This window comes from Acanthochromis polyacanthus, chromosome 6 (assembly GCF_021347895.1).
Source record: "Acanthochromis polyacanthus isolate Apoly-LR-REF ecotype Palm Island chromosome 6, KAUST_Apoly_ChrSc, whole genome shotgun sequence".
Taxonomy (NCBI): Eukaryota; Metazoa; Chordata; class Actinopteri; family Pomacentridae; genus Acanthochromis; species Acanthochromis polyacanthus.
In genome coordinates, this window is record NC_067118.1 from 9,770,826 (window position 1) to 9,798,469 (window position 27,644).

The window sequence follows — 27,644 nt, forward strand, 5'->3', positions numbered from 1 at the left end:
CACAGTACATGATATAGAAACCAAAACTGATAAAGCTTGGGAAGCATTGCACTCCCTGTCAAAAATAGGGGTATTTCCAATTAAGATGGCGACTAGAATGAGAGTATTCAAGGTGTCAAAGGAATACATCTTGCTTTATGGATCTGACTCCTGATCACTAATCAAGACACTCTCAAAAACAACTGATGGGACTTATATCAGAATGTTATGGATGGTACAAAACATCTCCTGGAAATCACACCTCACCAACAAGTTGCTGTATGGCTCACATCCATGGTTTTCAACCATCATTAGGCAACGTAGACTAGCCCTAGCTGGACATGTGGTGAGACACAACAAAGCAGCTGGTCGTATTTATGGAAACCTGATACTATCAGAAGGACTGGCAGGCCTCGCACAACATTAAGGAAGGTGTTAGAAGAAGACAAAGAACTTTTGACTGCAATGTTATACAGAGGGAGCTGGAGGAAGAACTTTGTTCATGTCACAGACTCTGGCGGATGCGATTGATTGATTGATTCAAGGTGTCAATGGAATCCATCTTGCTTTTTGGATATGGCTCCTGGTCACTAACAAAGATGCTCTGAAAAAGAATTGATGGGACTTATACCAGAATGTTTTGGATGGTACAAAACATCTCCTGGAATTCCCACCTCACCGACAAGTCGGTATGTGGCTCACATCCACGCTGGTTAACCCTGACTATCCCTTGCTGGACATGTGGTGAAACACAACAAAGCAGTTGGTCGAGTACTGTTATGGTAACCTGGTACTATCAGAAAGGCTGGCAGGCCAAGCACAACATTAAAGGAAGTACTAGAAGAAGACACTGGTCTGGAAGACAAAGAATTTTTGACTGCAATGTTGGACAGAGGGAGCTGGAGGAAGAACTTTATTCATGTCACTGAGTCCTTCGGATGCAACTGAGTAACTGACTGATTGATTTAAGGCGTCAGTGGAATCCATCTTGCTTTATGGATCTGACTCCTCGTCACTAATCAAGACACTCTCAAAAAGATCTGATGGGACTTATATCAGAATGTTATGGATGGTACAAAACATCTCCTGGAAATCACACCTCACCAACAAGTCGCTGTATGGCTCACATCATTAGGCAACTTAGACTAGCCCTGGCTGGACATGTTGTGAGCTGGTCGTTATTATGGAACCCTAGCACAACATTAAGGGAGGTGCTAGAAGAAGACACCAGTCTGGAAGGCAAAGAACTTTTGACTGCGATGTTGGACAGAGGGAACTGGAGGAAGAACTTTATTCATGTCACTGGTTCTGTTGAATGCAATCGACTGACTGACTGAACTGAAATTCGGCCAAATTTGATGCAACACAAATGAAGCACAACAATCCTGAGTCCATTTTGGTCACAGCAGAAACAAACCACCATCCAAAAATGACATTGTAATACCAGATCCATCCCATTTCCCTGTAAAAGTTTAAATAAAATTTCCTGTTTTATTGCCATAAAACATTATAACTTCACCACATTTTCACACCAGAAAACACACAAGCTGGGTAAAGAAGAGACGGAGTGAGACTGAGAAGTCAGAGATCATCGGATCCCCATTTTTAATCCAATAGTTTACTTATTATCAAATCTGAATCAGCACACAGCAGCAACAATCTGTATTTTAGCTGAAATAGCCGTAACACACTGCCATTTGTCATGTCGACAAAAAGTTGGTGCAATGAAATCAGACGTTTTTAAAGTGTTTATTTTGGCAAGCACCATTCGAAATAGAGCAAATTTGTCATGTGCTTATGTTATGTGATGAAGAATAAAATTATATACCCATGCAAAATTCCCTGTGAAATGTACATACGTATCTTTATTGCAGAAAGGTTAAAGTGTAACTGAAATCTTTTTGATTTCTTTTTTTGTTTTTTTTCTCTTTTTTTCTTTTACTCGTAATGACTTATTGTTTCTGTCGTCGCCTCTCGTGTTTGTTTCAGTTTTCGGTCTATTTACCAGCATTAGGTTTAGCTTGTAGAAATTTTAAAGATCATTATACATAGTTGTCTGGAAATGCTTGGCATGTATGGAGTTACATGATTTCCTCTAAAATCATATGTCCGTACAAAATCAAAGTGAGTAAAAAAAAAAAAAAAAACTAAGAAAAAAACAAAAAGAACAGATACAAATCAAACCGAGAGGATTAAAAAGAAAATGTGTGTCCTGATATCGAACTGGAAAAAAAAGGTCTTGTCATCGGCTTGGATCAGGTTCTGAAACCTGTTTACACTTTTTCCCGCCATGTTTGATGTCTTTTAATGTTTTTTTTCTTTTGTCCTTATTTTAATCAAGTCTTTAATTATTGAAAAGGAGCATCTGGCTTCCTTTTTGTCGTACGAAACAAGAAGGAGAAATCCTCGAGTGTGTGCTGTCTGTTGATGCTCCGGGCGTCGAGGCCTCCGAGTCTTTTAGTTTTTAATATCGGCGAGTCCCTCCAGCCGTTCAACATCCGGATGCATCCGGCGCCGCCTCATACAGTGGTGACCCTCATCACCACCTCGCGGTTGGCGGCGGCGCTGATCCGTGGGTCGTTGGGCCTCAGCTGGCTCAGGATGTGCAGGATGGTGTATCCACAGTGGTGGTTCAGAATAGTTCTTAGCCTCCTGCTGGGCCGTCCACCGCCGCTGCTCGCCAGGCCGTGAGGATTCCCACGAGAGCCACGAGCGCCCGCCTTGCCACCCGAACTCACCGGGTCTCCCAAGTCCTTCGATTTCTCATAGTTCAGAACTTTCCACTGCTGGTTGACAGCCTGCCATCGCTTGAAGATCCGATACACCGACGAGCCCTCGTGGATGATGAGGCCTGGAAGAAGAAGAAGAAGCATGAAACTTTTCAGAGAAAACTGGAAGTGTGTCATTGCAGCTTTTACCTGTTTTTATGTCTGGTTTGTAATTACTCCGCCAAGGAACATGGCGGACTTATGTGACGATCGGCCTTGGTTTGTCTGTCTGTCTGTTAGCAACATTCCTCAAAAACAGACTAAGGCATTTGGATGAAATTTTCAGAGAAGGTCAGAAATGACACAAGGACCAAGTGAATAGATTTTGGCAGTGATGCAGCTTATAGTCTGGATACACGGTTTTGTTAAAGATTTCTGTATCATTTAGGGCTGGACCCGAATATCCTGAATATTCGTTCGCTGCGGCAGTATCCGGATATTAATTTTGGTATCAGAATATCCCCCCCCCCCCTTGGAAGTTACCGGGCGGAAAGAATATTCGGCGTTACTGTCTTTCCTCCGCCTTTGGCCCACATCGGCTCATATTGGCTCATCCCGTCGTGTGATCACATAAACATATACACATGTCTATAACATATACACATATATCTATGTGATCACCCCCTCCCCCCAGACGAAAATAGGAATATTCGGAGCTCGTCTTTTCCCTTCGCCTTAGGCCCACTTCGGCTCACTTCAGTTCATCCCGTCGTGTTCGGCTCAGCTCAGCTCATCCATTCGTTTTTTTACCACCACCCGAATGGCCGGGTGGCTGCTGACTCTGACGTCACGCTTCACTTCGTTGCATAAACACAAGACATGATGCTGAAGACCTCCGCTGTTTGGGAATTCTTCAGTTTAACTGAACACAAAACGAAGGCAGTGTGCAAAATTTGCGTCCAGGAGACCAGACGAATGGATCCGAATATTCGGGCCGTCTCCGTCCTCAGTTGTTCCTTGTATCGGAAATGATACAAGGAACAACTGATTAAATTGTCGGGGTGTTTCCGAGGCTAATCAATTCCTGCTGAATGCTACATATTTAGGTCACGTGAATCGGTATCCGTACATAACATACACATGCATAACACACTCCTGTGCTTAGTGCCAGATCATTTTCTTTGTGGGTACATCTGTATTAAATGGCCACATTCTATAGCGCCGTGTTTTATGCCACAAATTTTCAGCCGTTGGAAATGATACAGTGACTGAGCAGCCTGGCAGAGTACTGCGCTCTAAGTGTTTTTCTTGTTATAGATGTGTGTGTATATATATATGGTATCATTTTATTTTGAAAAGCCATACCTTTGAGCTTTTACTTTGAAAAAGTCTCAATCAGCCAATCAGCTGTGAGTCACTGGTTGCAGTAAGCAGAGCAGACAGACTAAGGATTTGACCCCCGAACAAAGAGTCACAGCTCATAAACTAAGTGGCACTGAAAAAATTCTTTCACCGTGTGATATACAATCTTGCTGTGAACATTCTGATGAATTTTTGTGTCCGTTCTGTGTTTTCTACAGATTTGGTGGCAGGTTAGAGAGACTCACAGATTCTGATTTTAGAGCTCAGATAAAATGGGAGTCAAAGAGAGTTTTGGTCGACATACTCTGAGCTCGGAGGTGATTTATGAAAACACCGTAAATCCTACAGCAATGAGACTCACACTGGGTGGAAGAGGACACAAATACGTACGTTTTTATGTATGAATTGTTTATGTGGAGGAGAAACTGTGAGAAGGAGACAAGGTTAACTGCATTTTTTTTCTCCAAAAAATATATTCTCTGCTTTCATAATAGATGTTTTATTTTTATTTCACTTTGTTTTTTATTTTTTATTCATTCACCTATCTCTATTTTAAATATAGATGTTGTTTTATTTTTTGTTTTGATCTTATTTTCATTTTATTTTATTCACTAATTTCTAATTTAATAATAGAAATATTGTTTTGTTTGTGTCTTTTATTTTATTCACCTGCCTATTTTAACAATAAGTATTTTGTTTTCTAGCTTATTTCATTTCATTTTTACTTTATTTAATTTACCTATCTCTATTTTAATGATAGATATTTTATTTTATATTGATCTTATTTTGTTTCATTTCATTTTTTTATTTTATTCAGTCACATATCTTCATTTTAATAATATATATTCTATTTAATAACAATTTTATGTTATTTTTTCACCTATTTCTATTTTGATAATAGATATTTCATTTTTATTTTATTTGATCTTATTTATGTATTTGTCTTATTTCGTCTTGTTTTATTTCATGTTTCCTCACTGCGTCTGTTATTTAGTGCTTCAGTCCCTGCGTCCTTCATGTATAACTTTATTTTGGGGCCTATTTGTATTGTGTTTTGTTGCCTTTTTATTCCTTTTATCTGTGCAGCTCTTTGTGTGACAGGTTTATCTATAAATACATGCAGACTGTTTTCCATCAAACATTCTTCAGGTAGAACTTTTTCTCCTGCGGATGAGAATAGACAGTTGGCAGTAATGGCGGCGCAGAAATCTGCTGCCATCTGTTCTCCGTGTTGTCTTACACTCACAATTACATAAGAACAGTGAACCTCCTAAAAACACTCTTCTTAGTCTGCAACATCATCACAATTTGTTTGGCTTTTAGCGGAGCTGTTATCTCCTACCTATGCACCATCTGCCGGCTCCGTTCTCTCCTTTCTCCGCGACCTTAAGAGCCAAACACCGAATACATGTTTTTTAGTTTGTCCTTGCATAATGCCGCCGGTGTTTATTAATATTTTTGTCGTCTCAGAGTGCGTCCTGTTCTGTTTGCTGCTCCTCTCGTTGCATAACATTCATCATCGAAGCCTCAAATCTGCATCTTTTCACATCTTCTGGGTTTAAAGTTGAAGCTTTGAGACTTTCTGTTTGACGTTTGCGTCACTTTTTGCCAACTTTAACCCGTGGACACGACGACTTGTCACGTGTGACTCCTGTGCTAGCTTGTTAAATAGGTTTGTAATGTCAATAAAATGTAGTTTACAGGTTATTATGATACTAATATAGATAAATATCATCTCTACACTATTCTATAATCCTGTTTGGATGTTTATTCTCCTCCTGAACACAAATATGTGGATATATTAGTCCTACAATCACAATTTCGACCATCTAGCAAGTCTGAAATTAAAATAATTGAGTCATAAAAGTACAATGAGTTGCTTTCTATAGCTTTTAAAACAATAATCTTAATATGAAGAGTATTTAGCAACTATAGTTGGTAAATATAGAATAAACTGCATGATATTTATGTCTAAAATGTGTATATGAAGTATGTAAATATTGGAAAATCCTGTTCTTAACATTGCGCCAGTCACTATTTACACACAAATACTGCAAAAATATATAGCTTATCAATTTTTTAAAAATATGATCTTAATATGTAAAACAATTAGTAACTATAGTTGGTAAATGTGAAGGAAAATGTTGAATATTTTTGTCTAAAATGTGTAATTTAGCATCAAATGGAGATGCTATTTTAGTCTGTCAAAACTACTGCACCAGTCGCTATTGACACATAAACACTGCAAGAAAATGCAAGAAATGAACTTGCAGTAGAGTTTATTTAAATTAGACTCAAGCTTGTTTTTAATTTAAACACTGAAAAATAACACAATAACAGGATTTTTTCAAATTTATTATGTGTTTTTATTGAATAATCTTAATATGTAGAGTAATTAGTAACTATAGTTGGTAAATGTGGAGTAAACTGCACAATATTTATGTTTAACATGTAAATATTGGAAATCCTGTTTTTAAGTGTCTTAACATTGCACCAGTCAATATTTACACACAAATACTGCAAAAATGTCAGAAATAAAACTATAATAGAGTCTATTTAGAATACAATCAGATTTTTGGATATCTGCTCATAAAATCCTAATTTCTGCGTCTGTCATCAAAGCCTCTACATGTTTTCACGTCTTGTGGGTTTAAACTGCAGCCATGTGACTTTGTGTTTGCGTGTGTTTTGCATGTTACCTATGCACACGATGTCCATGAAGCCGTACATGCCGTAGCAGATCTGGAAGAGCAGGTCCTGACGCTGCCACTTGGCCGAGGGGCTGAGCGACGACCAGATGAGCCAGGAGATGCTGGCGATGAGAAACAGCGAGCCCAGGATGATGGCGGCGATCTGGACCTTCTCGATCACCGTCAGTGAGATGGCCTGCCACTGGGAGGCAAAGGACAGTTTAAATTAGACGTACTAATGTGGATTATTTCAGTAAAAGTAGCAGAGAGATGATACAGGGTGACACAAAAAACACGAGAACTTTTTAACGATCCAATAAAACCAAGAGTGATGGAAGAAAAATATTTTATTCATAGTAATTGAAACCCTAAAACATGCCATTTAAGAAACAATGATGGAATTTCCATTTTTAAAAAATGACTTCCTGTAGATGGCGTCCTCTTGTACAAATGCATTCTTGAAATCTACCTGGGGCTATCTAAAGAGTAAAGTGTACACGACTCGACCAAGAACTCTGGATGAGTTAGAACAGAGAATTCAGGATGAAATTCACAGTATCCCAGCTGAGATGTTGCAGCGGTCAATGAGGAATCTCAGCAGCAGATTTCAAGAATGCATTCGTACAGGAGGACGCCATCTACAGGAAGTAATTTTAAAAAAATGAAAATTCCATCATTGTTCCTTAAATTGCATGTTTTAAGGTTTCAGTTACTATAAATAAAATATTTTTCTTCCATCACTCTTGGTTTTATTGGATTGTTAAAAAGTTCCCGTTGTTTTGTGTCACCCTGTATAAACACTCATCGATGGGGAGCAGGGCATCCTCACTCCTTTTGAGTCATTTTTTTTGTACCAATTTTTTCTTTATTGCCTTTAAAACATTTTTTGCAGCACAAGTTTAGTTACGAATCTCAATTTTTCATTCACACGACCAGAAAGAATCATCTATTTTATTGTGTCTCATCATTTTGTACCGTATTACTTTACAACCTAAGGTCATTTTACTTTTCTATTCTAGTATTATTCACCTATCCTTATTGTAATAATAGATGTTTGATTTTTATTTTATTTCATTTAATCTTTTTTTTAATTTTCAACAATCTCTAATTTAATAACATGATTTATTTTTTATCTTATTTTTTTATTCACCTATCTCTATTTTAATAATAGCTATGCTATTTTATTTCATTTTTATTTTATTTTATAGGTATTTCATTTTTATCTTTATTTTACTGACCTATCGATGTTATATATTTTTTTAAATCTTATTTCATTTCATTTTTATTTTATTCACCTATCTACTTTAATAGGTATTTTGTTTTCATTTTTTATTCACCTGTCCTTATTGTAATTGTTGATGATCTATTTGTTTTATCTTATTTCATTGATTTTATTTTTGTTATTATTTTGTTCACCTATCTCTAATTTAAAACCAGATATTTTATTTTTATCTATTTTATTGATAGATATTTTATTTTATTATTTATTCTATCTTAATATTTTTTTTAGTTTTTAAATTTTTTGTTTCTGTTTTTAATCACTGTAGTTTCATTAGAAACCATAGTTGGTAAATGGAGGAAACTGTAGAAAGAGTGCATAAAGTCTAACGCAGCATCAAATGGAGGTTCTGTTTTTAAGTATAGTCTGTCAAAACTGCACCAGTCACTATTTACACGTAAACGCTGCAAGAAAATGTAAGAAATTAACCTGCAATAAGTCTGTTGAGATCAGATTCAAGCTTGTTTTTAATTTGAACACTAAAAAGCACAATGAGGGGATCTTTTCAAGCTTATTACGTGTTTTTTTTTTTAAATATGTAGAGTAATTTGTAGCTTTGGTTGGTAAATGTGAAGGAAAATTTTGAATAGTTTTGTCTAAAATGTGCAAAAAGTGTAATTAAGCATCAAATGGAGATGCTGTGTTTAGGTGTAAGTCTGTCAAAACTGAATTCGAGACAAAAATCCACACACGACCAACACACACACACACACACACACACACACACACACACACACACACACACACACACACACACACACACACACACACACACACACACCAACACGGTGATGGCTTCTTTTCAGTAGTTTTTAGAGTTTGGCTGCCTCTGAGGGCAGACGGACGGTGACGCAGAGGGAAAATGTGTCAACACAATATGCCCAACCGTCCTCACACGGAGAGCTACGTTCCAGAAAAGACTCCATTTGCATGTCGTGTGTTTTATTGTGAAAGGCTGGCTCTTCCTGTCACAGAATGAAACCATCCGGCTTCGTTGAGTTGAGTGTTTTGAGTTTTTACATCAGTCAGGCTGAACCGTGTGAGTCAGAATCGGCGGGTTTTTGTGTGATGTGAGCGACTCTCTGCCGTGTTACCTGCAGCGGGTTCTTGGTGCTGATGGCCAGAACCTGGTACTTGAAGTAGCAGAGTTCGCAGCTCCAGGATCCCCGTTCACTGATCCAGCGGATGAGGCAGGGCTGGTGGGTGCAGCGCACTGATCCGTCACAACGGCAGGGGCTCAGCAGCTCGCCCTGCAGGACGCACAGGAAACAAATATCACAAAACAAATCTACTCCCAGCTGAAATATGTGGATGTAGTTTATCCAGAGAGCTGTGGGAAAGGAGGTTTGGGCGTCTTTCTGCTGGAAAACATCAACAACAAAGACAATTTCCAGCATTCTGGTGAAGTTTTATGTACAAATGTGCACCTTTTTGCATCAATTTATAACGAAAATCAATGTAAAAGAATCCTGCATGAATGTATTTTCCTCCTAAACACAAATATGTTGATATACATTACCATTCACAAGTTTGGGGCCACTTACAAATGTCCTTATTTTTTGAAGAAAAGCAGGGTTTTTTTCAATGAAGATGACAATAACTGCATCAGAAATGATCAGTTATCAAAGTTGTATTTTGTAAGCTTTTCATAGGTTTTTTTATTATTCTATAATATTAATTTGTAGTATCATTAGCTGCTATAGTTGTTAAATGTGGAATGAATTGTTCAATTTCCTGCATTCTGGTGAAGTTTTATGCACAAATTTGCTCCTTTTCTGCATCAAGTTAAGATTTTATTCATAAAATCAGTTTATACCCTCTGACACTTCTGAAAGGGACACTGAGTCAGAAAAAGTTGTATTTTCTTTACTCTCCACTCATCAAAGTGATGGTTCTCTCGCTTTAAGTGACAAATCTCATATTAGAAGGCTCTGTGTTTCAATTATAGGTGATCTTTAGTGAAAAGCAGTTCCTCCGATGGCCACTAGTGGCAGCCTCCCAAAGCAAGTCCGTCCCCATAGACCTCCATGTTAAAATGAGCCACTTTAAAACAGAAATCAACCCATTCACCTCCCAGTACAAAAAAAGATTTTGGTCTCTATAGCTAGCGTCATCATTCGTAATAACTATACAAGCGATAAATATTTATGTAAGTCACCTGGTTTAAATGTATTAGGGTTTAAAGTTTTCCCTTCTGCTGTAGTGGATGAAGTACTTCAAATACTACTCTGTAAAAATATACAATTACATATAGAAGTTCTGCATGTACAATATTACTACAGTAAAAGGAGGGAAATGCAATTAACCCATTAAAAGTGATCGTACTGAATGTAGAAATGTGCCCATGTGACTGTTTGTATTATTAAGAGACAATTTTTTTTTTTAAAAAATCTTCTTTGTAATTTCTCAAATTAATGTAAATTTTGGCTTATAAAAATGCTAAAATAATCCTAAGTGACACTTTTACAACGCTTGTTTTACCCAAACAGCCCTAAAAATGAGTAAACAATAACAAACAGATAATTAAAACGGTTGAAATGCCCAACTGGAGAAGCCTTTCTCTTTTTAGATGACTGTTTGTTTCAGCCTTAATTGTGTTTACTCTTTTGTAGTTTATTCTAATACACAAGACAAAAACATAATATTATAAAAGCTCTTTAAATATCCTCATTTGTAAAGTCAGTATGCTGTTATATTTACAGTGCAGGAATTTATTTGACTGATCACACATCTTGGAAGCAGGTTCAACCACGTAAACAGGACTTTACATATTAAGTTAGAAACTCACTGAGCGCTGAGCTTTTTCTTTCCCCTCTTAATATTTGGCATTAGAAGCAGAGTTTAATCTCTTCGGCTCTAAAAATGGAAGTCTGATGTGACTCTATGCAAATTAAATGTTGTATTTCAGCGGGGCAGTAGATGAAATGAAGCCTCCTGGAGAGCAAAAGCAGATTCCCCCTAAAAGCCTCGGTGTATTTTTAACACTGAAGTAAAATTAAATTCTGGGTAGGAATGAAAAAGGACATCAGACTACTGTCCATTCAGCAGAAATAGAAATCAGAATAAGACGAGGATGAGGCGGCGTTGGGACTGTCTCTTCGGCACCACGGCAGCACCTGAAGCCTGTTGGCAGATCCGCCACATTAGGGATGACCGCATTCAGCCTGTCGCCGGCGCTCAGCATCAAACATCCATTTTGTCAGACAGCTTAGCATCTGATGGCACGTTTGCACTTCTCTTCTTTTCCTGAAACCAGCTGAATGAGAGCTTTCTGAAACGGTGGCGTTGAGGGACGGATATCAGTGTGAATCATTAGTGAATCAATGAATGAGCACAGCTTGATGCAGGGCCCAGTTGGCGAAGGGGCATGCTAGCGTTCTGCAGCAACAGCAGGGAAGGAAAAGGCTTCAAGGGCAGCCAGGTGAAGGGAAAAGAAGGTCTGAAGCTCAACGCTGATTCACAAAAACTCAATTTAACTCCATCAACCTCAAACTGCATCTTGGTTTATTGAATTTTATTTTAAGGCGAGTTTCCCCCTGCTTTCAGTCTTTATGCTAAGCTACGCTAACCACCTCTTGGCAATACAGTGTCACATTTAACCGACAAATGTCAGAGTGGTTTTAGTTTGTAAATAGTATGTTTTGTCTCTGTTTTATTCCCGAGGTGTGATAAGCACAGTAGGTAGACATAACACAGGGTTTCTGAACCATTTACCACTTCCTAATCTAAATTCTTCAGAAATCCTGCGCCATTCCTGCTTCTACCTCTTGATTAAAATACATTTTAACTCTGTCAACCCCTAAAAAACTGCACCAAGCTTGTATATTTCTTTTTGAAGAAAGTTTCCCCCTGATTTCAGCCTTTATGCTAAGCTACACTAACCACCTCTTGGCATTGCAGTGCCTCATTAACTGACAAATGTCAGAGTGGTTTAGTTTTTAAATGTTATATTTTGTCTCTGTTTTATTCTTTATTTTATGAGACGTGGTAAGCACAGTAGGTAGACAGAGCACAGGATATCTAGAAAATTTTGAACTTCCTAATCTAAATTCTTCACAAATCCTGTGTGATTTCTGCCTCTATCTCTAGAATAAAATTGAGTTCTACTCTGTCAAATTTTAACCAACTGCGTCTTTTTTTTATTATTTAAATTTGAAGAAAGGTTCCCTCTGCTTTCAACCTTAAGCTAAGCTAACCACCTCTTGGTATTGCAGCGCCTTATTTAACCAACAGATATCAGAGTGGTCCCAAACATAAACTATTACTCTATTAAAAGCGTTGACAAGTTACTTATAAACTGTGATAAATTACTCACTACACATTGAGACTAGAATACTTTACCCACTACTCAGCAGCAAAAGGTATCATTAAAACACTTTGTCTTTAACATTTGCAGGATCAAAAAAAAGATTTTGTTTTACAAGCAGCCAGAATACAATCTGGAGGGATTTACTGACCATCCTGCAGTTAGTTTAGCCTCAGGTTCTGCTCACAGCTCTCCAGGAAACCAACTAAAGGTCTGTTTCACGGCAGCCATTTTAACATGAAGAGCACACAGGTGTTGCTGCCAACATTAAGGAAGGTTCTGGTCTGTCTGTGCACAGACCTTTAACTAATGTACTGCTGTTTTTTCTGAAATTAGACTCCCAAGATTAATTTGAAGGGCCATGAGATGATAAATTGGATAAATGTTTTTTTCAGTATTTGCTTTTTTAAGAGTCTCAACAGTTGCTAAATGAAACCGTGTGAGAAGTTTAGAGGAGAATTATCTTTTCACTGGACTTGCAAAGAGTCCAAGTAGACGCAAGTCTCAAAGGCTACACGGGTTGAAACCACAAATTCAGTCCTTAAATACAATATAATAATAAAATAAAACTAGATTTTATATGCTTGTAGTATTGTTTTGTTAATGTAGAATCTTAAAATGAACATTTATGTGCAATAAACTGTAATGCAATGGGAGCATAAAGTAGCGTGAAATGGAAATAAGAAAGAGAAAGTGTATTAAACTTTCACTTAAGCGTATTAAATCCATTTTTAATAATGCTTCGAAATGTTACTGTGTTTAAAAATTGTACTGAATTTTCAACTGTAACTACTCATTATTGAAAAAAGTAATCACATTACTGCCAAACACCAGGTACTAGCAGCTTCTTCTGAGTCACGTTGCTTCGTGATCAACATATAAGATATTCTTTTAAACCAAGATGACTGAATTATTGGAAATATTATCAATGAATAATGAACTACAGCCATTGCAGCTGGTTTATTACCTTAAAGATTCAAGGAATTCAGTGTGAAGTCTGTGTTTTTTTCTGTGCATTGACTGCAAAGATGGTGGAAAATGAGCCTAATTAGTCAGAGGCAGATTACTGTTTGCTTGTGTTTGTGTAAAAAATGTTCCCTAAATCTCTAGTTTACAAATGGTGACTCAGAAATGTGAACCAGAGTCTGTTCACAGAGTATTAACTGCTTAATCAGTGCAGGTTTTATGCAGCAGAGAACAGCGCTGACACAAATAACGCTTCATGTTTTTTTTTCTGTCCGTCTGCATTCTGTCGTTCCCCCATCTGGCTGGTTTGACCTTCCCACTTATAATAAAAGACTTTAGGTGTCCCAGTGCATAAAAAGCAGCGGGTTTGGCAGATGAGCCACATGCCACTCATAAACTTTAAAATAACTTGGCTGCTGACATTATAAAGATAACTGGGAGAAGGTCAGGAGCATATGAGGGACTAAATAAAAACAATACGGATGCAAACATTTCTGAAATGTCACGCCGCCGTCGTCTGAGAGGTGCTTCTGCGTTACAAGAAAACGTTTCCAGGGAAGTTAATGCCACAATCAGCAAGAACAAAACAAAAACAAAGACCTTTAGACGCTGTGATTATCATTTTAAACCTCGAATGGGAGGAGAAAATGTGATACATCAATGATCTCAGTTTCACTCCAGCAGACGTCAAATGAAGCATTTTTCCCCTCCGTTAATGGGGAATAAAAGAACATATTGTTGTAAAATGTAAAAGCGTGTGTTGTTTGCAGATTCTTCAAAGCGTCTACAGAATTTATCCCAAAATCTGCTTCAAGACTGTAAATCTGCGAGTGAACGTTTGATGTTTGCACATATTGATCATCCTGCCGAACATCACGGGTGAATTTAGTTGTGGGAAACCAAAGGGAATCTGTGAAAGAGGTTTTTGATGTACAGAAGTACAATAATGACTGAACAAGTGAGACAAAACAAACTGGATGCAGCAGAACAAACAGAAACCATTAAATACAAATTCACCACAGTTAGAGCTGCAAGGTTATCTCAGATAAGAACACCGCTAATAAGCTGTTAAAGGTGTTTAATCAGCTTTTTAAAATAATAGTTTTGGCACGAAAGAGCTGAAAATTCTTGTTTTGCATTCACAGTTTCCTCTTTTGAGAGTTGATCCATGTACCTGAAGGCAAAACACAGAGTAAAAAATACAGAATGAGACATAAAAGGTCACATCTGGACCAGCAGGATGAACCACACTAAAAAAACAGAACATGCAGCGAGAGCCTGGGTTTGAGCAACAAAGAAGTCGGCTCTAAAGCAACGTCATGCTTAAATTTAGCCAGATTTTAAGGGCTAGTCTGTGATTTTTCATGGTTACATGCCCATTTGTGGCACTGAGACGTGACATAAATGGGCTCTAAACATGTCGTTTCCTTTTAAAAATATGCTTTTGTGTTTTCCTTAAACAGCTGGGCATTGTAGTTTTCTGCAAACGTTTCATCAAAAGGTACAAACACGGCATTTGTTAGGGACTACTTTCAGCAGCGGATTAATACACATTTGGTGCTATAGTAAGTATTTAGGACAGCAGGATGGTGTGTCTGGCTCGGTTTCACAATAAACTGAATGTTCATTGCACACCCAGTACAACGGTGTGACTCATTAACCCCTTAATGCACTGTGTTTTTCAAAGCTGTAATTCTAGTAACTATATGCCCTTTAAAAGCTCTGAATTTCATGGTTCAAAATGGTAAGAACCATTTTAAGACACCAACATCACGGAAACAGCAATTCTTCACTTTGTAACTAGAAAAGCACTCAGAGAGCTCAGTACTGCACCAAGACTGCTCAGTCGTTGCACCATTTCCAACAGATGAAATCTTTAATAAAAAATGACCTTGCGCTGAGCACAGGCATGTGTTATGTATGTGTACCTTATGTACAGACACCGAATTGCATGATCTAAGTATGTAGCAGGCGGCGGGATTTGAATGAACTCGGAAACTCCCCCAAAATTTAATCAATTGTTCTTTGGATCATTTCTGACAGATAAGTCCCGATAATTCCACAGCAGTAGATTTGTAGTAGAATCGAAATCGTGATCGTCAGCAGGCAGCTGGCATAGTGTTCACTTGTCATAGTAACAGTAATGCTGTGCCGCTATCTCACAATGAAACAGAAATTTTGAACAAATCTGTGGATCCAGACTATAAGCTGTATCACTGCTGAAATCTAATCACTTGGTCCTTGTGTCATTTCTGACCGTCCCTGAAAATTTCATCCAAATCCGGTAGTCCGTTTTTGAGTAATGCTGGTGACAGACAGACAGACAGACAGACAGACAGACAGACAAACGTACGCCGATCATAACATAACTCTGCCACATTGTTTGGCGGAGTAATAAGAGTGCGAACACAGCAGAAAAGTAGTTTCTGATGTTTTCTGTTGTCTGTAGGTATGTGTAGAATCCCTGTCACTCACCAAATGTAGAAATGTAGAGCCTGACATTTCTTTTGCACATTTCACTCAACTCAGTTTTAAAATCATCTTCACTACGGGAAACAACAACCTCCAAACAGCAACGTACATACTGAAAATTTCTATTTTTGTCGAAGATTTCGTTCACGTAGAACGGCAGCCATGCTGGCTCTTTCAGAGTGTTAGCTATTTTAATCACGATGCCCATGTCCCTGCATGCTAAATAATTCCTCGTCACCATTTTGCAGCTGCACCAAAAACTAAAACTACTGTGACTGTTTAAAAGGCATATGAACAAGCCATAGTGTGCTTTCCCCCGTACAGCAGAGTAATAAGGAGGTGCAGTCGGACCATTCTACAGCACTGAGATACAAAACATCACTGTAGTGGTACGTTTCTGCAGAGTCCATCATTTCCCGTTTATTGTCAATAAAAGCAACTGTGCAATGCATTCTGGTAGTGCCGTGTTGTGTTTTAGAAGACACGGTGTCACATTAGCTGGTAATCCTTTGCATTATATTCAGGCCTCTACTACTTTATGCATATCATGAACAATAAATAGGATATGCCGCTCCAATAAGGACATGTAGAATTTGTCCTATTATATTATTAGCGGCAGCTTCATCTATCACAATAAAAGATACTAGATGGAAAAAACCAGCTAAAGATACAACTTTCCGAATCAAAATGAAGGAGCTGACCCTTCCATTCCTCGACCTCAAACACTATGGTCCATGGCCACCATTAGAGAATTCCTAAAATCCTTGAAGCTAGTTGTTGTCAATCTGAAATGTAGCCAGATTCAACAACTACATGGAGTATTTCTTGCTTCAGTACCAATTTCAGTTAACAATTTATAAGAGAAAGTTTCTAAAGTGTTCATTCTAGCAGGTATAGCCAGGAAGTGCTTGTTGCAGGAGATGAGTGTTTTATAGATGGGCAACGATGAAGATTCGTTGCCTTGTTCTGTTAATGGCAAATGACGGCAAGTTCTGCAAACAATTCTGTATTCATACATCATTACTCTAGTGTAATGTTTAAAATAAAGACATGAAATTGAGTACTTAGGTCCTCTTTCAGGAAAGGAGTGCAAATATAAACCATATATTGTACTTCAACTCGCCAGATGTAGGATGTGAGCATGGCTCAGTGTCATTTTAGTCGGCTTTGTCGTTTCTTTTCCTACCTGTGTGTTAGCCTTTTTCTTCGCTACTGAAATAATAACAACCTCTGAACTAGCAACCTGCCACACTGAAAACGTACAGTTTTGCAAAGGTATTGGATCATGCAGTAAGGCAGTTTTTAGTCTTTTTGTGTTACAGTTCCATTCGTCACTATTTTGATGAAAAACCAAACCTGCTTCCTTCACTTCGCTCCGTCTACAACGACTCTGATTGGTTTAAAGAAATATAAACAAACCTGAGCATTTCCTGCCCCGATAGCATCGTAATAATGTGGTGCAGTCAGACCATGATTCTTTACAGAATGGTCTGGCAAAGAAAGACTACTGTACATCCATTGTAATACTACCCAGTACGTCAAGCATACGATGGTGGGAAGAGGTTCAACCCCTCTGTGGACACGTAAAATTACGAGCAACAAACAAAATTCTTCAAAGCTTTTAGTATTTCTGAGCAAAAGTGATGGTGAATGTTATACAAGCTCCCATGTTTCAATTAAGGCAAGTGTCCAGAACCATCAATTTTGACTAATCTGACTCATCCAATGTAAGGTTCAAGTATAAACCTACCATTGGTCACTCAGTTCAGGTCATTATGTCCTTCCCTTTTGTTATCTTTGTGTTAGTTTATTTGCTACGGGAAACAACAACAGAATCCAAACTAGCCACTGACCACACTGGAAACTTCAGATTTAGCAGAAGCTTTGGGTCGTGCAGTAAGGCGGCCTTGCTGCATTTTTTGTGGTACAGTTCCACCATCACTATTTTGAAGGAACACCAAAGTGGCATCATTCACTTTAGCCCCGCCTACGACAACTCTGATTGTTTTAAAGAAATATAAACAAACCTGAGCATTTGACGCCCCTGTAGCTGAATGAGACCATGGTGGTAAAGGGAGGCCACTGTATTTCCGTTGGGATACCACCCAGCAAACTCATCCATCAAGCATCTGATGATGGGATTGTGGATACTTGGGGACTAGTACCATTAGTCCCAATAAGAAAATACTTCCAAGCTTTTACTCCTTTTTTACTAAAGGAGGTGGGGAATGGTATGCAATTAAAGGGTGATCCTAAAAAATGCAAGTTCCCAAATTTCAGTGACTACAACCTGAGAGACTTATGATCCTCATGAGCAAAACAACAGCATCAGGCATTTTACCAAGTGTCCAAAAACAGCATATTTTCACATTTGAATAGTCTGACTGACCGGATGTAAGATTTGGCCACTCAGTTCAGCCCATTATGTACTTCCTTTTTGTTATCATCAGGTTAGTTTATTTGCTACGGTAAACAATTGCATCTGAACTACCCACCAACCACACCAATGGATTTGGATTGTGCAGTAAGGCGACCCTGTTTGTTTTTTTTGTCTTCCTGCATGTAATTATTTCACCACAATAGTTCCATTGCCACTGTTTTGAGGGAACACCAGCCCAAAGCCAGAGAATGATAGTGAGGTGCACTCAGACTATTATGTTCTACAGGGCGGCATAGATCAGTGGGTTCGTTCCTCGGCCCGTCGTGCTCATGTCGAGGTGTCCCTGAGCAAGACACCTAACCCCTAATTGCTAATACCCCTAATACCCCTAATTGATGGGTCGTGGTTAGCGCCTTGCATGGCAGCTCCCGCCATCAGTGTGTGAATGTGTGAATGTGACGGGCCCTTGAGCAAGGCCCTTAACCCTTCCTGCTCCAGGGGCGCTGTACCGCGGCTGACTCTGCGCTCTGATCCCCCAGATGGGGGGATATGCGAAAATCGGAATTTCCCCTCGTGGGATTAATAAGGGATAAAAAAATTTTAAAAACTAACGAACAAGAAAGTCAAGTGATAGGGCTGTAGAGCAATCAAGTAGAGCTACGAAGTTGTGTCAACCAATTATGCCCATTGAATTTTTACAGATAATTACCACACGTATGGGCCAGAAGGGACCTTCTAAACCTTATAGTATATGGAGTAGTGATAATATTTAACAGAATTGGAGCTTCTTGTAAAGAAAAATAATGGTTTCATGTGGGACATAAAATCAACGGTAAAGGATCCAAGTTATGTCTCTCCCTTCACGCCGACATTTAACTTTGGGGTTTTGTCAAACCTGAAGCATTGCCTGTATGTCATATTATTAACCGTTTGGGTCAAAAATAAGTTTTTTTTTGTTTGGTTTAGTTGTGTAGGGACGTAATTTTTGTGTTACACAATTGATTAGGACGGCATTTTTTTCACGTTTTTTTGGCGCATACAATGGTTTCATGTGGGACATAATGTCAACAGCAAAGGATGCAAATTATGCCCACCTTCCATCCAACCTTTCAAAATGGGCTTTGTGGCTCGTTCAAACTGGAATTGTCACCTGTTATGTCATAGCTCTTCCTTTCAGGTCAAAAATTAGTTTCTTTCAAGATGTAAATGCACTTTAGTTGTGTAGGAATGTAATTTTTGTGGGTTAAAAAAAGGGATTTCTTTTGACGTATTTGCAAATTGATTTGGTTTCCCTCAAACATTTTAACATGGACTTTTTGGCTCTTTGAAACTGTCACCTGTTATGTCATATTCTAACCTTTTAGGTCAAAAAATAAGTTCCTTTTGAGATGTAAGAGCAGTTTAGTTGTCTAGAAATGTAATTTTTGTGGGGCAAAGTTGGTTTTAGTGGCATTTTTTTTTCACAATTTTCCAAATTAGGGGAAGCATTTGCTCCTAATTTGGAGGATTTGTGTTTTTTATATGCAACATTGGAGCTCCGTGTAGACAAGAACAATGGTTCCATGTGGAATATGAAATCCTGGGAGGAAGGTTTTGATTCAGGTTATACTTCTATGTTCCTATGCAACCTGCTGCTATTCGTTTAAGTGTTGGGATTTTCATTTTAATTGTGTAGGGATGTAATTTTTGTAGGACAAAATTGGTTAGGAGGGAATTTTCTTGATTTTTTTTTTGCCAGAAACGCAGTTTAGTTGTGTCGAAATGCAATTTTTGTGGGACAAATTTGGTTAAGAGGGCTTTTTTTCATGTCTAACTTTTAGACATATAATAGTTTTATGTGGGACATAAAATCAATGGTATAGAATTAAAGTTACTTTATTAAAGTATTTTTTGATGTATTTGTAAATTAATTTGTTGGATTTGTGTTCCAACATTGGAGCTCTGACACTGAAATTTAAATGAACCGTAACCAGTGGTCAGAAGGTTGACTGTGGTGTTGGGGCATCTTGTCCCAGTTTACCTTAATAGTCTCAGCCTGCTGCTATTTCTAAGTATTGGAAAAAGGATTATAGTCTGTTCAGATGGTGGTGTTACTCCATCACTTTTGTGGGACAGAGTTGGAGTTATGAAGTCATGCCTCGCTCTGACTCTAACATTTTAATATGGATTTTGTGTCTCTTTCACACTGGAATTGTCATATTATATCTTTTTTGGTCAAGAATAAATTTATTTTAAGTCAGAAATACAGTTTAGTTGTATAGGAATATAATTTTTGTTGGAATAAGTTGGTTTTTGGGGCATTTTGTGATGTATTTGCCAATGAATTCAGAGGATTTTGTGCTTTTTACGACCAACACTTTGGCTCCACAGAGAGAAACTAGATAAACAAGGCTTAGGAAACACAGACGACACTTGTTGGGGGTTCAGTTCATTGCTGGGGCTCAGTGAGATAAATCTACAGCATCACCAGATTTATCCGACAAATACAAAGGCTGCCAGCTGCACACTAACACACTGTCCTCCCGCTCGAATGATCTGGCGTGGGTTTGTCCCTCAAGGCCACTTGGCCGAGCATGAAGGTGTTAATTTAGTGTGTCACTTCATGACTAAGAAGATGGTCTTCCTCCTCAGCCGCAACCTTTACGCAAGAACTCAGTGTGGAAGCTGGTTTGGAGGCTGGCTGAAAGAAGAAAAGATCGAGCGGGGGGTTCATCACCTCATCCAGCCTCCTCTTCTTCTGTGATTCCCCATCAGAGCTTTGCAGCGACTTCTGTGGATGCAGACGGCGTTCAGTGGAAGCGGGCTGCTGTAGCTGTGACAGACAGTTAATAAGGCCTCATACGGCATGCGGCCCACAGAGCAGGTGATTATGTCTGCAGGTAATTGGCCCGCTGACAGCGACATGATCTCCGGCCCCCGTTGTGACCTGCTTGAATAATGAAATAACAATAAAATGGCAAACGTGAGCTTCCTCCGACGTCGCACCCGAGGACGCAGGAGGCGCTTTACCTTCCTTTTATCTACATATGAAGAGTTCATTTGCAAAAACAGATAACTCCATTTTGATACATTTTCAGAAAACTTTTTTTATTGTTTACTTAAGATAATATCAATCAAACTGAAGTTGAGTGGATTTGACTCAGTAGAAAAATACATGACAAAATAGAGAAAAAATAAATTATTAGTGGTATTATTATTATTATTATTATTATTATTATTATTATTATTATTATCTCAAGTAAACAATAAAAAATGAGTTTTCTAAAAACGGAGTTACCTGTTTTTTGCAAATGAACTCTTCATATGTTTTCTTTTTTTACATTATTTTTCTTTGGTTCTGAAAGCAGATTTATTAGATTCAGATTTATTAGATTCTAGTCGTATACCTGATTTTATTTAAGTAGCAGCAGGCTGAGACCATTAAGGTAAACCGGGATAAGATGCTCCAACACTATGATCCCCCCTTCTGATCACTACATACGCTTCATTTGAGTTACCTTTCACGATCCTGTTCCTCTGAATTTTGTTTATTTGTTTTGTCATCTGGAACCTAAAACTCCTACCTGAGACCGGCCACTTTATTCTTTTATTGTGTTTTTTTTGGTGTTGTTTTTTAGGTTAAGTAACATTGTTTTTTCAAGACTATCATCTTATTCCCATCTTTTAGTAAACATCTATCTGTTCAAATGGTGTTGCTCCAAAATTTACATTTTTAAAAAATATTTGGGATTTCCAGAAGGTGATTTGGCTCCAAAATGTAATTTTTTTTGTTATTTCAGACCCAAAGCTGAGACCTAAGAGGGAACATTTCTACATTTATTGTGTTTATGTGATGTAGTATAATTAAATTTATAATAGTAATCAATTCAGTAGACTACAGTCTTATATCTGTTTGTTCAGATGGCAGTGTTGCTCTAAAAATTCATTTTTATTGTTATTTGGCACCCAACCTGCTCTGAAAAACGAGCATTGTTGGACCAACCTTCACATGGACACCCTGGGACAGAACATTTTTACATTCACTGAGGGTGTTTTGTTTTGTGTTTTCTCATTTTTACATTAAGTACCCTTCTTTTTATTGGTTGCTAAAGTAGATTTAATAGACTATATTCTTCTTCCCAACACTTAGTTCAATGTCTGTCTGTTCACATGGGACCCAAAATTACACTAAAAAAGAGAAATATTGGGACAAACTTTACACGGATCCAGTTTTTTACATTTATTGTGGGGTTTCTTTGCTGTTGTTTTCTTATTTTTACATGCAGTAGCCTTATCTTGGTTTCTAAAGTAGACCTGATAGACTGTCGTCTTATTCCTCACACACAGTTCAACATTTGTCTGTTCAGATGCTGGTGTTGCTCCAAAATCTTTTTTTTTTTTTTTTTGTTATTTGCAACCCAAAACTACAATGAAAAACAAGATTTGTTGGACCAAACTTTACTCTGTTGCCCAAAGAGAGGACATTTTTGCATTTTCTTTTGTTCGTACATCATCTTTTCTTATTCCCACCACTTAATTAAATAACAGAAGACTGAGGCAGGATGAGATGCTCCAACACTACAATCCTCCTCCTCATCACTAGGTACGACTAGTTTTAACCTCAGGGTAAATTTGTGTCATTTCTGATGGTGATGCTGCTGCACCATTTATTTATTTTTGTTATTTGGGACCCACAATTGCACTGAAAAAAGAGAACTGTTGGATCAAATGTGTGTTTTTAAACCTGAACCTGAACATTTTCAGGTCTGAAAACATGAAATTCTTAAAATTCAGACAAAAATATTTGTTATTTAGGACCCAAAACTACACTGGTCTTTCCTTGTTTCTGAGACAGAGCTATTAGAACAAAATCTTGGAGGGACATAAGGTCTGTGAAGTATTTGGGCTGATTTTGGAGAATTTCATGTTTTCAGACGTTGAAATTTTCATGTTTTCACCCTTAGATGAGTTTACACTCTTCACTTACTGTAAAAACGTACATGTGATCCAACGGTTCTCTTCATTCAGTGCAGTTTTGGATCCCAAATAATAAAAAATGTAAATTTTGCAGCAAAACCACCATCAGAAAAGATACAAACTGACTCTGAAATAAAAACGAGGGGAGATAAAGGTGTTGGAGCATCTTAACCTGGACACTTTAATAGTCTCAACCTGCTGCCTTTTCATTAAGTGGTGGGAATAAGACTATAGTCTATGAAACCTGTTAGAAACCAGAGAAAAATAATGTTAAAAAACAAACAAAAAGTGTCCTGTCTCAGAGCATCACAGGAAAATCTGATCCATTATTTGGCTTTTTTCAGTGTAGTTCTGGATCCCAAATAACAAAAATCTGAACAAATCATACCTAGTGGTCTTAAAATGGATTAAGTGTAAGTGGAATAAGACTGTATTCTATTAAATATGTTTGACACCCAAGAAATATCATTTAATTTAAATATCATTTAATTCAATGTTTAATAAAATCAAAAATGTCCCGTTTCAGGGCATTGATATGAAATGTTTCCAAAAATGTGCTTTTTTCAGTGCAGTTTTGGGTCCTAAATAACCAAAAAAGAAGTTATTTTGAACCAACACTCATGACCTCTGTGAAGTATTTTGGCAGAATTTTAAAAATGTAACGTTTTTATACTTGGAAATTTTTGAATGTTCTCCTTCAAATTAGTTTCGATTCTCAATTTTATGTAAAAAAACAAACAAACAAACAAAAAATGTTTAAAATGGCCTGTCGTAGGGCAGCAGTACCACGTTTAGTCCAGCACTTCTTGTTTTTTAGTAAAAGTTTGGGTTGTAAATAACAAAAAAGCACTATTTTGATCCACACCACCATCTGAAACAACACAAAATGACCCTGAAATTCAAATTGACCACATCTGGTGGTCAGAAGGAGGATTATAGTCGGAGGACATCTTATCCTGGTTTACCTTAATGGGTTCAACCTGCTGCTATTTAACTAAGTCGAATAATTCTATTAAAGCTGTGTTAGAAAGCAAAGAACTATCATTTAACTCAATGTGAAAAACAAAAGATGTAAAAATGGAACGCTTTGAGGATGAGAATATGAAAATTCTGAGGTTTGAAAACGTGTAAAATCCTCAGAATTTATCCAAAACCGTAAGCGTTACCTCTTCTGTGCATGTGGAAGCAAAGAAATGTTAGAAAAAGGCGTGCGGAGCTGCTGCTGATGTAGTAAAAAGTGTAGTTCAGGGTTTTCCCTCGGTGCTTTGTTTGCTTTGCTCTTTGTCTGTAGCTAAAAGAGGCAGCTCAGAGCCACGATGAGTCACCTTGCCGGAGAACCTAAAAGCACCAAAACATGAACCTTTTCATCACGGCAACATGTCTGAGTGGGCAAAGACGGCTACCTGGGGTTGATCCCTGTCTAGCAGCATCCACAGCACGCCCCGACTGATTTATACTCTCCAGTTTACTATGTCTCACAATGCAAACTCCCAGGCAGATGTCATAAATTAGCACATGGGCTGCAATAACACTATACGCCGATCTCAGAGAAGTGACTAAATGGTAATATCCATCTGTGCTCCTACAGGATTTACAGTGTTTCTAATTATCTCGGGCTTCAGGGCTACCTGCTGATCCAGGCGGCGCAGGTTTTCTTGCACATCTGGTGAGACCAACATTTGGCTGCAGACCAAAGCCGAGCAGCAGCAGCAGCAGCAGCAGCAGCTACTTATTGTTTTGTTTGGACTGGAGCAGCAGAGCAGGAATGAAAATACGTGACGAACCCGGCGATGCTCATCATCTCAGGATCAATAGTTTGATCATCCTGTTCTGACACACGAGGACAGTCGATTTACATTGTACAAAATGATTGTGACTCATGCATATTCAGGCACTCTCTCACTCTGTTTGTCATCCTGCAGACCTAATTGGCTAACTTTCTTTGTTGCTATGCTGGCCAGATTTCAGATGTGTGGGAACTGCTGCCTTTTTTTCCACCACTGATTAGCTTTAGTTATGAAAACAGTGTTATTTAGATAACCAGATCACTGAGCAGTCATCCTCACACACACACACAAGAAAGGAAAAAGGACAATAGTTGCCTCTGATGTGATGCTGGGAGGCTTTGCTGCACACTGGAGGCCAATTTGGGTGATTTTTTTTAAGGCTGTGATTGTAAAGATGTAAAGAATCCGCCTGATTTGGCCTCATCCTACATTGTTTTTCTCCAAAAGGAGGTATTGGAGGGGAAGGTGGGTGGTAGAGAGAGAGAGAATGTAGGACAGGATGGTTGTAGTAGCTCCACTGAATCACAGAGAGCCTTTGTGATTTGCTGTATAACAAAAAAAATCAAAATGGCAGATAAGAGGAGAAGAGTTTGATTTTTACGCATACAGCGCTCGTCTTTTTACGCACAAGAAAATGTGACACAAACAACATCCCCAATCAGCATTAGTAGCCCCTTTTCCGGTTCTGCTGCGTGGTTTTTACCTGCTCGGGGCCTTGGAAGCAGATCCGGCACTGGGGGGTCCGCAGGCTGCTGGCGGTGCTGGCCAGGGACACGGCGTCCAGGCCCACTTGCAGCTTGGGCTCCTTGTCCTCGAACGCCAGGCTCCGGGGCCGCGGGTCGCTGCCGTAGTACTCCTCCTCGTCGTCCCGGGAATGGCAGTCGACGAAAGGCGGCCAACCGCAGCCGCCCATCCCCAGACCGCGCATGGTTCCGCCGGACCTGGATCTCTCTGCGTCTGAGCCGGACTGTCTCGAATCGGATCGCATAAACACCAGGACTTTCAGTTCATTGAAAAACATGCGGATCCGATACTTGAACATGTTTGGCTACATAAAGAATCCAAATGAATGAACGTTTTTTGTCCACTTTTCTCCCCCTTATTGTTTTTGTTATTATAATAAATATGATTATCCCTCCTCATACACCCGATATGTTCATGTTTAATGTCGTATTTGCCACATTTATTAAAAGGAAATCCACAGAAATGAGCGCCTCTCGCCACACTGATGGCATGTGTGTCTAAGCCAATGCGGATGAAAGATTTTCCCTTTCAGCTGGACTCTTTCAATATTCATCACTCAAACAACTCTATGCATCTTTCCACCACCGCACCCCATCGCAGATCATCTCCGGATTTCACATTCACCTTCCTCCTCTTCTTCTGTTTTCCTTTTCTTTTTTGTTCTTTTAATCTCACATGCAGCAGAGAGCAGCCTACATGTTTTTTTTCTTCTCGTGTTTTTTTCTCTGCTACCCGAAGCCTGCCAGAGAGTGGACGAGTGGAAGAGAGCGCAGCGCCGAGCCACGAACCAGGAGCTGCTGCTGGGGAAGAAAAGAGCACAACGACATGCCATCCACAGCACATTCACATCTGGGGCTCCTGTCAAGAATCATAATCCAAAAAAAGCACGAAAAGATCGGAGTTTGGCTTTAATTCTGATTATTTTTTCTGGTTTATTGTCCCTCAGTGGAGCGTCCCGAGCGTCAGATCATCATGTTGGTGTGTTTCATCTCCTCTGCTGTGTGAAGCCTCCACGATGAATCCGGAAAAACACAATCCTCTTCATCATTTGCATTTTCACAAGCCTGGCTGGAAACACGGCGGCGGCACAAAACCCCCACAGAGGCTCCGGATCCGCGCCTCGATGTCCATCAGCGGAAACGTCTCAGGAGCGTTTTTATTTTCAGTCAGAGCCAGAAGAAAAACACAAACGTCTCTGCAGCGCTGCCATTGATTATCAGATAGAAGCTGCTGCTCCTGCTGCTTTTTTTTCTCTCTCCTCCTCGAAATGGTCGGTTTGTGGAGATTGAACCGACGCAGCAGCTACTTCCGGAACAGGGAGGTGAAAAAATAAATAAATAAAGCACCCTCCGTGGCTGTCATCGCGTAAACAAGCCGCTGTTGTTGCTTTGTTTTGTTTTTCCAAAATTATTCTTATTTCCTCCGGTCCTCCTCCTCCTCCTCCCTCCGGTGAAGAAGCGCCTCTCCCGGTTTCTCCCAGCGGCTCCGGCGCTGTCCGCGGTGCTGATCCGCTGCTGACGTAGCAGCCGCGGCCACATGCAGCGGGAGCGCGCCAAGTACGAACCGGACCCGCAGATCCAGTTTGTACAGAGAGAGGCTGTTAGAACAGAGGTGCTGAACTCATTTTAGTTCAGGGGCCACATTCAGCCCAATCTGATGTCAAGTGATCAGAAAAATCAATAAATAAATGCAGTTAATAAAGTTGTTGTGTTGTAAAATCAGAGCATAACAACCTATAGGTTTGCTATGTTGAGGAAACATATAAAAAAAATAATTTTGTCTTTGTTTTATTACAAAAAAGTGCATTGTGAACATGTCCACATATGAGGAGTCGTCTTTTCACAAAACATCTTGAACAACCTGAAATTTAGGAAAAAATTGTTGCATTTCAACAACATTCAGCCTCAGTTTATCATTTACACATTACAACTTCCAGATCACAGAGTGTCTACAAAGACACAAAACATTTAGTCACAGGCATCTGGAACTGAATGATATAGTATTTTACTTTGTTA

The 27,644-nt window shown here is 38.8% G+C and overlaps 1 protein-coding gene across 1 annotated transcript; it reads right to left on the reverse strand.

Annotated features, from left to right (window-relative positions):
* Positions 1 to 1,547: 1,547 nt before the first annotated feature.
* marchf9 (membrane-associated ring finger (C3HC4) 9) lies at positions 1,548 to 27,142 on the reverse strand. The gene is made up of 4 exons (XM_022202792.2): positions 25,589 to 27,142; positions 9,113 to 9,268; positions 6,749 to 6,941; positions 1,548 to 2,830 (listed from the first exon to the last, which is right to left on the reverse strand). The coding sequence occupies exons 1-4, from the start codon at positions 25,925 to 25,927 to the stop codon at positions 2,499 to 2,501; spliced, it is 1,020 nt and encodes a 339-aa protein (XP_022058484.1). The 5' UTR covers positions 25,928 to 27,142; the 3' UTR covers positions 1,548 to 2,498.
* Between the last annotated feature and the right edge of the window lie 502 nt (positions 27,143 to 27,644).

Coding starts and splice junctions, on each gene's coding strand:
- marchf9 (XM_022202792.2), bottom strand. CDS start 25,927: ATGTTCAAGTATCGGATCCGCATGTTTTTCAATGAACTGAAAGTCCTG. Junction 9,269..25,588: donor GCTTCCAAGGCCCCGAGCAG/GTAAAAACCACG, acceptor TGCGTCCTGCAG/GGCGAGCTGCTGAGCCCCTG. Junction 2,831..6,748: donor CATGGACATCGTGTGCATAG/GTAACATGCAAA, acceptor TTCTTCTTCCAG/GCCTCATCATCCACGAGGGC.